Consider the following 12,730-nt stretch of genomic DNA (forward strand, 5'->3'; position numbering starts at 1 on the left):
ATAAATGAGGCCCCGGGTTATCCATCCTCTGTGCTTTCGTTTTTATTAGGCTACATATAGGCCTATAGCTTTCTATTTCAGAATTTTTTTTTTTTTTTTTTTTTAGTTATTTTGTGACAGAAATTTTGGCTGTTAAGTTATAATTCATACATTTCCATCTGTTGTTTGTTGTTTCTGTGGTTGTCCAGCTGTGTTGTCAAACTGGGAAAGCAAATTACAGTCGATATGTCATAGTTTGCTATCGGTATAGGGCCTACTAAAAGAAGTAATGCGATTGTATAGCTTTTATTACAGGCTATTAACTTACATGTAACCTAACTTTCGACATTGCAAGTTGGCCTATTTGGTAGATCTACACGGTTTGCTTTCGGCTCATTTTAGTAGATGTCCGGTGTAGTTAAAGTAAAGAATTTAGAAATTCGACAGAGCAGAGATGTCCACATTTCAGTTGGACATTTAGGACATTTAGAGTTAAACGTGTTAATTCGAAGAAGAGGTGCAAAATTAAACTTATAGGTTCTGCTATGCCTTTGTTATTTGGCATATTATTTTTTAAACTTATGACAAAATAACTCATAATAGAACTTGGTCTGCTGGAACTTGGAATGTTGTTTTTACTATTTCATATTAATAAGAAGGCACTCTTCCGTTCCCTGCAAAAATATTGTTCAAGCATATTGCAGGTAATTTGCTGTTTTCTCCTATTAAAATAAATTGCATACAAATTTGCAAATAGAAACTAACTGACTAATAAATAATTATATTAATAAAACTAGATAAGAGTGTCAGCTTATGGAGGCTGCGATAAATTTTATTTCTTTTATCAACGAATTCAAGCGGTAACACCCACAGTCTGCAAATCTATTACAACTGTCTTTGAAAGGCTTATTTGTAAGAAGTTTCTTTATGTCTTGTCGAAAAACTCACTAAGAAATGGTTAAAACCCCAATATAATGTTGTTAAAGAACTGGATTATTTTCTTAATTTGTCATCTATCATTTATTTTTTAAGAGTTTATATTTATGACCATAGACTATGATCAGCGTGTTTTGTGGAATAAATGGGAGCAAACAACATTAAAGTGCTTTTAGCATTATTTTATTGATCTTGTTGTATAAGAGTTAGATCTTTGTGTGAACAGCTCCATGGGGTGCGATCTTCTGCAATACAGCTGGTGTTCATTGGTGATGAGACTCTAGTGGTACTGTCTGCCCAGAGCGGACACGACCACGCTCAGGAACTTCTGCCAAGCCTCCTGGACGTCAGCATTGAAACCAGAGGGGCCGAACTTCATGGCAGCGCACACGGTGATACAATCAGCGAGAAGCTGCAGAGCAAGAGATCTATTAAGTGGCTGCTTTTTTTCGGTGATGAATAGGCCTATTCAACATAATATGAGCACAACAGTTTTGTAAATGTCGTAGGCAAACCTACCTTGAAGTTGTCTGGATCCACATGCAGTTTCTCAGAGTGCATCACACTGAGCGCGGCATAGGTGGCCTTGATGTTGTCCATGTTCTTGATGGCTCTCTCCAAACCTCCCATCACAGTCCTCCCGTGAGCTGCCACCTTGGCGTTACCCATGATTGCAGCGGGGCTTGACAGGTTGCCAAAGGTCGAGAAATATCTCTGAGTCCAGGGATACACGATCAGACACCTTAAAAGAACAGAAGCATTAAACAAACTGTGTAGCTGACATCATCTTACAGAGGGAGTCCTGACAGAATGCGTCTATTAAGAATCTGGTGCAGTTATTTTACCTGGACAAGGCCTGAGGTCCGATTTCATCGATATTGAGTTTTCCCCACAGGCCAAGGATGGCAGTTCGCTCTGCGTCTGTCCACTCAACCATGTTTACGCTTTAGGATGTCCTTAGGTGCTTGTTTAAGTCCAATAGGAATCACTAGTAGAAATTCAGAAACCGAAGTACAATTTATTGATGTCTGATGTCTCCGCCCATTAAAATATGCAAAGTCTTATTGGATAATTTCTCTCAGCAGGTGACGCATATGTGTCTGGACCTCACTGATCGGACCCCGTCCAAAAAGTTAGTAAGTAAACATGAACAAGCACTTTTTTTTTTTTTTTTTTTTTTTTTTTTTTTTTTTTTTATCAAAAAATATGCATAACGAATTTTGGTCGTGCCCACAATGATTATGCCATTACTTTACCCAAATATGCCCCACTGTTATAGGGTTAAACATAAAAAGTTTATGTTTTTAAAACAAACAAACAAACAAACAAAGAAACAAAAGTTCATAAATTTCAATAAAACGTAGGCTAATTATTTTCGGTGAAATACTCAAAAAAAAAAAAACATTTTTAAGATTTACGAATTTCAATTGTGTAGTAAAATTCCATCTAATTTAATTGAACAATACTTACATATTATTCATATTATGGATTAAGAATTTTAAAGCCGTTAAGCAGAGCTTAAATAAACATTTTGTATAAATCTTAATGGAACAAGGGAACGGACCATTTAGTGTAGGCTATGTGATTCTTATTCATAAATTCATAAAACAAGTTTTATTAAGCCCTATCTCTAATTTTTTCATTTAAAATTCTAAATCCATAATATAAATAATATGTGACCATTATTCAAATAAATTGAAAATCTTTATCTTCATTAAACAAGAAGCACAAAATTGGCACGTTTTTGATTGGACACCACAGGTTAGAGATCAGCAGAAAAGCGTTGAAGAGGTGTGGTTTGGATCGATTGCATGGGTGTGCCCGTCTTTAGTTTTATATAAAAAGTGGAACAAAATCCTGTTTTCGCCAGCACCGTTTTTTCTGAAGACGATCTAACTTGAGAAAAAAAGATGAGTCTCTCTGATAAGGACAAGGCTACGGTGAAGGCCATCTGGGGTAAGATCAGCCCTAAGGCCGATGAGATCGGCGCTGAAGCCCTCGGCAGGTAATACTGACCTATTGTCTTTCTATTTAAGTTAAGATAAACGGAGTTTTATAGAAACTTGTTAAATAACTTTTCTAAACAACACGAAAAGTTAATGTTTTTATCTCTTCTACATTCAAGTATAGCCTAATGTTTAGATTACCCAAATGATTATTGTTATTATTTTCTTCAGAATGCTGACCGTCTACCCTCAGACCAAAACCTACTTCTCTCACTGGGCTGACCTGAGCCCCGGCTCTGCTCCAGTGAGGAAGCACGGCAAGGTTATCATGGGTGCAGTCGGCGATGCCGTTTCAAAAATAGACGACCTTGTGGGAGGTCTGGCCGCCCTGAGCGAACTTCATGCTTTCAAGCTGCGTATCGACCCGGCCAACTTCAAGGTACACCAAAACAGTAGCACTACAAGTCTACCCAACATTGACATGTAGCCTAGTAATAGTCTACTCATGGTAATGTGTTTCTCTTTATTCCTTTTCTAGATCCTCGCACACAACATCATAGTGGTCATCGGCATGCTCTTCCCTGGAGACTTCCCCCCAGATGTTCACGTGTCAGTTGACAAGTTTTTTCAAAACTTGGCCCTGGCTCTTGCTGAGAAGTACCGCTAAACTTCCAGTGGGCATCAAGACTGTGCGGCACCCCTTACCAACTCATGTATGATGTCTGAATAACATTTCTCAATAAAAGGCACAGAACTTAATGAGTTGAGTCTTGTTTTTATCGTATGTCGATCGTGTGTTCCCAAGTGTAAATGCTACACGATATATAGGCTTACTCAATATGACATCAATCAATCAATCAATAAATGATGACATTTTTTTTCTATTTAAATGACCTGAATCTATGGGGTAAAGCAGGGTTAACTTACCTTTATCACTTACAAAAATGCGGCCGGGAAAAGTTCATTCAACTCAGAGATAATGTTCATGGTTGACATTCTCAGCTGAGCGAGCTAGAATCCAGAATACTGGGAGGTTGAAATTACAGAGATATTCTAATAAAGATGAAGAACATGTGCGAATCACAATAGTAGCCTACTTCACTATAATAATATTAGGCTAATTGAGTTTTGCTGAAATATAATTGTAGCCTATTTTTAATTACATTTACAAAGGGGGAAAAATACTTTTTACTCAAAAATACATAGTAGGCTACATATATATATATATATATATATATATATATATATATATATATATATATATACAGTCGTGCTCAGAATTAATCATACCCCTGGTAAATATGATCAAAAATGGCTTTAAAAAATAAATCTGCATCGTTTATCCTTTTGATCTTTAATTAATAAAATTGGCAAAAATCTAACCTTTCATTGAAGTAAAAGAATTGAAAGTGGGGAGGAAATCACATTATGAAATAAATGTTTTTCTCCAAAACACGTTGGCCACAATTATTCATATACCCCTAGAATTTTTTATGAATAAAATATCTCTGAAGAATATTCCCATTAATATTTGTCAAAATGAAACTAAAAAAATAGCTTTTTTGCAGCAAACACACTAGATGGGTGAAATATGGTAGAAGAATGACACTAGATGGGTTTGTTGCACACAAGGATAAAAAGTACCCCATGTGTACAATTTAATATAGCCTACCGTTGGATCTTTAATGTTGTGGGCCTATTTTTCTGCTGGAGGTCCTGGACTTCTTATTCAGATACATGGCATCGTGGATTCTATCAAATATCAACAGATAAAAAATCAAAACCTGACGCCTTCTGCTAGAAATCTTATAATGGGCCGTGGTTGGATCTTCCATCAGGACAACGATCCAAAACAAACATCAAAATCAACACAAAAATGGGTAACTGGGCACAAAATGAAGCTTCTGCCATGACCGTCCCAGTTCCCTGACCTGATGAGTGGAGTGAACTGAAGAGAAGAAGCACCAACATGGATCTGGGAATCTGAAGGATCTGGAGAGATTCTATATGGAGGAATGGTCTCTGAACTCTTGTTCGGTGTTCCCCAAACTCATCAGGCATTATAGAAGAAGACTCAGAGCTGTTATCTTGGCAAAAGGAGATTGCAAAAAGGTATTTAATAAAAGGGTATGAATAATTGTGGCCAACGTGTTTTGCAGAAAAACATTTATTTTATAATGTGACACCCCCCCCCCCCACACACACACACACACTTTCAATTCTTTTACTTAAATGAAAGGTTAGGATTTTGCCAATTTTTTTAATGAAAGATCAAAAGGATAAATGATGCAGATTTATTTTTTACAGCCATTTTTGATATTAACCAGGGGTATGATTAATTCTAAGCACGACTGTATATATATATATATATATATATATAGCCTACTATGCATTTTTGAATAAAAAGTATTATATACATATATATACTGTATATATATATATATATATATATATATATATATATATATATATATATATATATATATATATATATATATATATATATATATATATATATGTATATATATTTCATCATATATATATAAATTTCATCATGACACATTTCCTCAGTGATTAAAAAATTGTCATTTTCAATCATGCAACTGTCTTTTTAGTTAAACAGCATGAAATGTATTTTAGTGTAAGGCAGCTTTTATTTTACGAATAGTTTATCAAAACATAAATATGTCATTCTAAACCTGCACAAATTTTCACTTCAGTGCATCACAATATAAGTTGTTCTGAAGAATGTGCATGTCCCCCCCCCCCCCCCCCAAAAAAAATTATTAGACAAAAAAACTTAGCATCAGCATGAAAGCATAATTTGTCAGTACAAGTCATATACTGTATTCCAAGACCTCCATAGCCATATGAGGCTTTATGTAAGGAACTGAGTTATTCACTTGTCTTCAAAATCTACTTCGACAATTATTCCTTTCAGACAGTCTTTGAACTATAATTGTTTTTTATAGGCTAGGCTGAATGAACTTGAGTCAAGTGTGAAAACGATTCATGAGAATTTATATTTTTATATTTATTATTCTAAAAATCACTATATTCAAGTCATCTGCTGCTAATTTCAGATGAAAATATTCAGGTCACACTATTTCCAGAATACTTTCAATTGTACTTTCAATGGTAACAGGTTTTGTGATATTGATTTCAGTAGAACACTGTGTCTGAGAGTCTTGCATAGACAGAACAATGATAAATAGTCATTTTCCAGATCTGTCTCCTATTGAAATGTGTGACCCATCATGAAAAGGAGAATCAGACAATGATTTACTGTCTTGTATCAGGCGAGATTTGGCAAAAATTCCACTTGCAAAACTGCAAAAATTAGTATCCTCAATTTCTAAACGATTAAAAAGTGAAATTAAAAGGAAAGGTGATGTGACACAGTGGTAAACATGCCTCTGTCCCAACTTTTTTGGAGTGTGTTGCAGCCATCAAAATAAAAATATGCTTATATTTACAAAATACAATTAAGTTGTTCAGTGAAAACATTGGAAATCTTTTCTTTGTACTTTTGGCAATTAAATAAAGGTTCAAGAGAATTAACAAATCTTGATTTTTGATTTTATTGCATTTTGCAAAATGTCTGTTCTGGATTTTGGGTTGTATTTAGATTATTTCTGAAATACTTCAATTGCGAAACTAATTTGTAGCAGACAAATATGGGAATATTATACCATTTGTTTGAGGCACATAGCATAAAAATCAAAGTTACTAATGTCTCAACACTCCATGAGCTCCACAATTTTGAGTTTTTCTCAAATTCTAAGACTAAAAGGTGACAACAATTGAGACTTCTTTATACGAAATGGCCAAATTCCTGTTTTGGAATTTGTTAACAAACAAGTATACTTGTTAACAAACAAGTATTCATTACTTCAATGAGCTCATTGTTTCTGCATTAAATGATTACATTGTTTAAATTAATACCTTTTTTTCTAACTGTGATTTTGTATATGTACATTTCTGAAATATGTAAATTAGACAGTTGCCTCTGATAACAGATCACTCTAAATTGTAATGTGGACTCATGCATTTTCTGTAAAGCTGCTTTGAAATGATGTGTGTAAAGCGCTATACAAATAAATGTGAAATGAATTGAATTTTGCTTAGGATACCTTCTTACGTGCGACGTTACCCGTAGTACGGTGTACATTTTAGGACATCCTCAGACTGTCTCAGGTTACAAGAAGGAAACTCCTGAGAAGAGAACTTATGCTGCGTCAACGACACTTTGGGAAGACCCCTGCATGATTGCATCTAAAGCACGTATGTCAACTAGTCCAATGGCGAGAGATAATGTCATGGGCAGATGATGTCACGACCAGGAAAGGATAAAAGCACATCCGGTCTGACCGGCGTTAGCTTCGATATAGCCGAAGCAAGTCAATCACAGGAATGCAGGAAGTATGGCAGGGCGACGCAGTCTCCCTTTCGAGACAACTCACGCTTTGTCGACGACGCTTTGGGAACGTCAATACCCAAAAGCCAGACTTACAAATGCCTGTATGGGAAACTCACTGCATCACACACCTCCTGTAGGGAAACCCCTGAGAGAAAGGCTTTGGAGGCCACCATACTCCTAGTATAATGAGCCCTGACCACCAAGGGTGACAGTTGGCCCGAGGACTCTGTAATGGGGCTCTACTGGTTATGAAAATTAGTCACCGATATGGTGTCTAGTCAGGACACAGAAGGCAGAGATATTCGTTGAAGGGTTTAATATATCACTTTTGAAATACAGATGCACAGGCACTATTTCTTATGAACTTTACAATGTAGGTGTGGTTCTAAAGGAAAGGAAATAAACATCAATGTTAAATAACATAAACACAATTGAGGCTAATAAATCTCCCTAGTTACTTAAATAAACAGAGCTAAACATGTCCTGAAACGTGAACTACAATAAGAATACCATACAAGCTACACATACAACAGGTATAAAGGCTGTCACTGACTGTAAACTCAAACATGAATTGCTAATATTAACTTATCTATATGATATAATTGTAACTAACTTGTGGTCACTGACGCACACGAACACAACCTGAAGCTTAACTTATAAACTGAAACTCAACTGACAGCCATTCTCTGCAAGCCAGGGCATGTCGCAACATGTCAGAAAGGGGGCGTGGTCTGAGCGAACACACGTTGTACATGCTCGGTCAGGCTCACATCACTTGAGCCTTTTGCACAGACTCATAAGCAAGAGAAATAGCCTCAACTATCCACTTGCTGATTGTCTGCTTAGATGCTGGAAGACCCTTCTTAGGTGATCCAAAGCAGACAAACAGCTGATCTGATCCATAAACTTCCCATATATACTCCACCACCTCGGGGTGGAGTCTCCAATCCCCTGGCCTCAGCCCCTGTCTCGACAGGATGTCTGCTCCTATATTTTGGTACCCCGGAATATACACTGCCCTCAGGGAGAGTATCTTCCCTAGGGACCACAGGAGGATCTTGTGCGCCAGTTTGCATAGTGGACGCGAGCGCAGAACCCCCTGGTGATTAATTTAAGAGACCACCGATGTGTTGTCTGACCGGACAAGCACATAATGGCCCCTCAGATCTGGGAGGAAGTGTCTCAAAGCATTGAAGACCACCATCGTCTCCAGGCAGTTCACGAGTTCACACTTACGTATAATTTGAAGGGGTAAAGTTTAATGCGTATTTGGCGTGCTGTCCGGAGGGAGGGCTCCGAGCTCGGAGTCCGGCCCGAACCCAGAGTACTCCCCCCGTATGTAAGTGTTTAGGACTAGAAGCGTGGAGAAGGGGTGGTGGAGGGATGCTGCAAAACTGTCAATGGAATGAGGTGAGACTGCTGAGTATATATACACACCTCTTACCATTGATTGCTGAGTGCTCTCCACTTGTGTTAATTATCTGAACGTGTTCCTCCTGAACCTTGTTAATAAAACATCATTTGATGTGCCAAGAGAGATGATGACTCCTCCACAGACCTTGAGCTGAGCGGCCTGCTCCCCAGCCAGTGAGGGAAGCATCTGTTGAGAGCGCAACTCGATGGCAAAGAGCTCAAAACACTGGACCCTGGGATAGGAACCAAGGTCTCATCCATATTATCAAAGCGTGGAGACACCGCCGCGCGATCTTGATCATACGAAGTGGCTTTCCCCTCGGGGAGATCACATTGGACGCCGCTGCCATGAGGCCTAACAATTTCTCGAACTGTTTCACAGTGCATGACTAGCTTTAACTCTTTCGTGGCTGTGAGGATAGCAGCTACACGAGCAGGCGATTGGACGGCCCGCATCGTGACCGAATCCCAGACCACACCAAGGAATGTGGTTCTCTGTACTGGAGAAAGCACACTCTTCTTGGCATTGAGTCTCAACCCCAATTTTTGCATGTGTGCTCCGACGACATCTCAATGCCGAACCGCCACATGCTCCGACTCCGCTAGAATTAGCCAGTTGTTGATATAGTTCAGAATGCGTATGCCCTGCAGCCTGAGTGGGGCCAGAGCTGCATCTACGCACTTCGTGAACGTGTAGGTTGATAGAGCTAGACCGAATGGAAGCACACGATATTGGTATTCTTTGCCCCTGAAAGAAAACCTTTCCATCCAGGGAGGATGGAGACATGAAAGTATGCTTCTTTTAGATCTGTCATGACAAACCAGTCCTCGGACCTGATTTGAGTCACAATCTGTTTGAGTTTCAGCATCCTGAACTTGAGTTTCTTGACTGTACGAACCCCCCATCCTTTTTTGGAACAATTAAGTATCGGCTGTAAAAACCTGATTCTCTTTCGGGTGAGTACACCTGCTCTATAGCTTCCTTCGCTAACAGAGCTTTCACCTCTTGCTCCATTACCAGAGCCTGCTCAGGATGCACTAATGTGAGCAACACCCCTTTGTAGCGTGGCGGATGAGAACCAAACTGGATTCTGTAGCCTTTCTCTATGATCTGCAGGACCCACTGAGATGTATTCTGTAGATTCTTCCTGATAATCTACTAAGGGTACCAGTCTCTTGGGACTGGCCTCTGGTGTAACTGGAACAGCCACTTCGGTGACCTGAAGCATACTCATAGAAAACAACCAAAGTGACTGTTTTTTAACCCCCCTCAGAGGGTGCGAGTTTGACGCAGCGTCGAGTTGACACTGCCCTGTGTACTCGCTGGAGACAGCTGCGCCCTGAGGCACCAAGGGTGACGGGGTTGGCAGAACGGCCCCCTGAGGACCCCAAGGTGGAGTGGGCACCGTATACTGAGGTGTACACCACTCCATCCTGGTTGGGGCTGAGGTCTGACCCAAATGGCGTCAGGACCTTTTTTGAGCCGAAGCCTTCTTAGCTTGAAGAATGGTCCTCTGATCCGGCTTCTGCTTCGAAGGCTTCTCTTTCTGTTGCACCCTGTGTGAGGAGCTAGACGGCTGGGGCTGCTCAAGTGGGAGGTATTTTTTGAACGCATCTGCTTGTCTCTTGGCCTCCTGGAACCTCTCGACGACTGTATTTACGGAGTCGCCGAAGAGACCAGGAGGCATTAGTGGGGCATCCAGCAAAAAGGTTCTATCTTTGTCTTTGATTTCAGCTAGATTGAGCCATAAATGCCTCTCAGTGGCCACAAAGGCTGCCATAGACCGCCCTATTGCTCTGGTGGTCTCCTTAGTGGCCCTGAGAGAAAGATATGTGGCCCGACACAGCTCTCGAACTGCATTGGGCCCTACCCCTCGCTCTCATCCAAATCCCCCTGCAGGTCAGCCTGATATGCTTGCAGGACTGCCATTAGTGTGTAAGCACGCTCCTGCCTGACCTGCTGCCATATTTACTTTGCCCAGTAAGCTAGATATACTTTTTAGTGGCTTAGTGGGTAGCACTGGGGCCTTCAGGGACGATGCTGAACCAGGGGCCAGATAGCTGGCTAATGTCTGGGCATTGTCCCATAGCCGTATACTTTCAACCCCCTTATATCGGAATAAATATGTACTTGGGGACTGAAAAGTCGGGATGAATACGGCTTATTCCATGATCTGGACAGCTCACTGTGCAGATCAGGAAAAAATGGAAGGCGCCGTGATGGAGGTGACACATTAGCTTGTGACAAAAAGCGCTCGTCTAATTTGCCTTTGGGATGAGCACCTTGTTTCTCGGCCGGTCAGTCAATATTACAACACCATAAATGTATTTCAGAATATAATAGCAAAATAACTGAGAAAAGTGAGAAATAGTCCTCAGATGTCATTTCTGTAATTTATAGCAAAACATCTAGCGTTAATTTGATCTCAAACAGGGGAGCGTTTCCCGAAAGCATCGTTAGCCAACTATGGTCGCAAGTTCCGTCGTTACCAGCATAGTTCAACGATTTGGTGTTTCCCGAAACCATCGTTCCAACGAACGTTCGCAAACAGCATCGCAAACTTGTGTGGTTGGAACGACAGCTCTCGAGCTGTGGTTAGAAGCATAGTTTCTAGTTTACATGAGATGTAGACTGAATAAATCCTTATCTTTAGCAAAATAAGCATGCTGGCATTAACTACAACCCGTGTTATTTATTTAGAATAAACGTAATTTACGTATTTTAGTTTGTCAAGAGATTTAAAGCACCGTTTTTGAAGACTGCGCATGTGCGAACGTGCTCTACTATGTAAGATCGAGCCAAATATTGAGTCTGGTAATAAAGCAAAATAACTGAGAAAAATTAGAAATGGTCTTCATATGCCATGTCTGTAACTTAGGCTATATGACAAAATCTAGCGATAATTAGATCTCAAACAGATTAATTAAAATAAGTTATTAGTCCACCACGCCCGAGACGTCATAAACCAACGTGGCTGAACGATACTTTGCGACATAAGGTTTCGGGAAACAGTCGTGACTAGCTAGTTGATTTCTCCAACGATGCATCGTACTATGGTAGTTAAGCAGCGAGCTATTTCACGAGTTCACATCTACATATAATTAGTACAATAAGTTTATGCGTATTTGGCGTGCTGTCCGGGGGGAGGGCTCCGAGCTCGGAGTTAGGCCCGAACCCAGAGTACTCCCCCCAGTTGGTAAGTGTAGATGGAACTGGAAGTGAGGAGATGGGGTGGAGGAGGGATGCTGACAAACTTTCAATGAACAGAGATGGGTCTGCTGTGAATTTATACTCTGTCATTGAGTTGATTACTGATTAATCTCCAGCTGTGCATAATTTGGTTAATTATCTGAACCTGCTGCTCCCGAACTTTGTTAATAAAACATCATATAGTTGTACGGGAAACGCACCCCTGATTAATTAAAAGAAGTTGTTACTCCACCACGTGCGTGACGTCATAAACCAACGTGGTTGACCGTTGAACGACCAATTTGCGACAAAGTGTAGGGAAACAGTCTTGACTAACTAGTTGATTTCTTCAACGATGCATCGTACTATGGTAGTAAGCAGCGAGTTACGTCGTTGTCATTCTAAACAAGCAAACAAGCAGTTTCATGAATTTATCATGTTCCCGCGAAAACCATCCCATCAGGTCCACATGAACACTGAATCAGGGTAAGTTAAAAAAAAAAACGTTTTGGAAAAAGGATTGATGATGTATTGACTCATTTAAATTTACTTAATTGTGAATAAAACTGTTAGATAGTGTACATTTAAGTCTCTTTTCATTTTTAAAATATATTTCTATATGCATTGCCTTATAAAGTTTTCCTGAGATGAAAGAAAGAAAGAAAAAAAAAAAAAAAACTAGCAGGTTGACAGTCTAATAAAAAAAAAAAAAAAAAAAAAATATATATATATATATATATATATATATATATATATATATATATATATATATATATATATATATATATATATATATATATATATATATAGGCCTATTTGGTAGATCTACACGGTTTGCTTTCGGCT

General features: G+C 39.3%; 2 protein-coding genes across 2 annotated transcripts; one reads left to right on the forward strand and one right to left on the reverse strand.

The window, feature by feature from the left end:
• Positions 1-1,082: 1,082 nt before the first annotated feature.
• LOC307165604 (hemoglobin subunit beta-2) lies at positions 1,083-2,027 on the reverse strand. The gene is made up of 3 exons (XM_079883405.1): positions 1,761-2,027; positions 1,435-1,657; positions 1,083-1,327 (listed from the first exon to the last, which is right to left on the reverse strand). The coding sequence occupies exons 1-3, from the start codon at positions 1,850-1,852 to the stop codon at positions 1,196-1,198; spliced, it is 447 nt and encodes a 148-aa protein (XP_079739531.1). The 5' UTR covers positions 1,853-2,027; the 3' UTR covers positions 1,083-1,195.
• Positions 2,028-2,541: 514 nt separating this feature from the next.
• LOC307165613 (hemoglobin subunit alpha) lies at positions 2,542-3,620 on the forward strand. The gene is made up of 3 exons (XM_079883433.1): positions 2,542-2,920; positions 3,093-3,300; positions 3,400-3,620. Exons 1-3 carry the CDS (start codon positions 2,826-2,828, stop codon positions 3,526-3,528), a joined length of 432 nt encoding a protein of 143 aa, XP_079739559.1. The 5' UTR covers positions 2,542-2,825; the 3' UTR covers positions 3,529-3,620.
• The last annotated feature ends 9,110 nt before the right edge of the window (positions 3,621-12,730 follow it).

Source organism: Squalius cephalus (genome assembly GCF_949319135.1).
Source record: "Squalius cephalus genome assembly, chromosome: 1".
Lineage (NCBI taxonomy): Eukaryota > Metazoa > Chordata > Actinopteri > Cypriniformes > Leuciscidae > Squalius > Squalius cephalus.

Excerpts from the sequence above, each read along its gene's own strand:
- LOC307165604 (XM_079883405.1), bottom strand. The coding sequence starts at position 1,852 with ATGGTTGAGTGGACAGACGCAGAGCGAACTGCCATCCTTGGCCTGTGG. Across the intron at positions 1,658-1,760 it reads GGACCTCAGGCCTTGTCCAG|GTGTCTGATCGTGTATCCCT; the intron begins GTAAAATAACTG and ends TGTTCTTTTAAG. Across the intron at positions 1,328-1,434 it reads TGGATCCAGACAACTTCAAG|CTTCTCGCTGATTGTATCAC; the intron begins GTAGGTTTGCCT and ends CTTGCTCTGCAG.
- LOC307165613 (XM_079883433.1), top strand. The coding sequence starts at position 2,826 with ATGAGTCTCTCTGATAAGGACAAGGCTACGGTGAAGGCCATCTGGGGT. Across the intron at positions 2,921-3,092 it reads GGCGCTGAAGCCCTCGGCAG|AATGCTGACCGTCTACCCTC; the intron begins GTAATACTGACC and ends TATTTTCTTCAG. Across the intron at positions 3,301-3,399 it reads TCGACCCGGCCAACTTCAAG|ATCCTCGCACACAACATCAT; the intron begins GTACACCAAAAC and ends TTCCTTTTCTAG.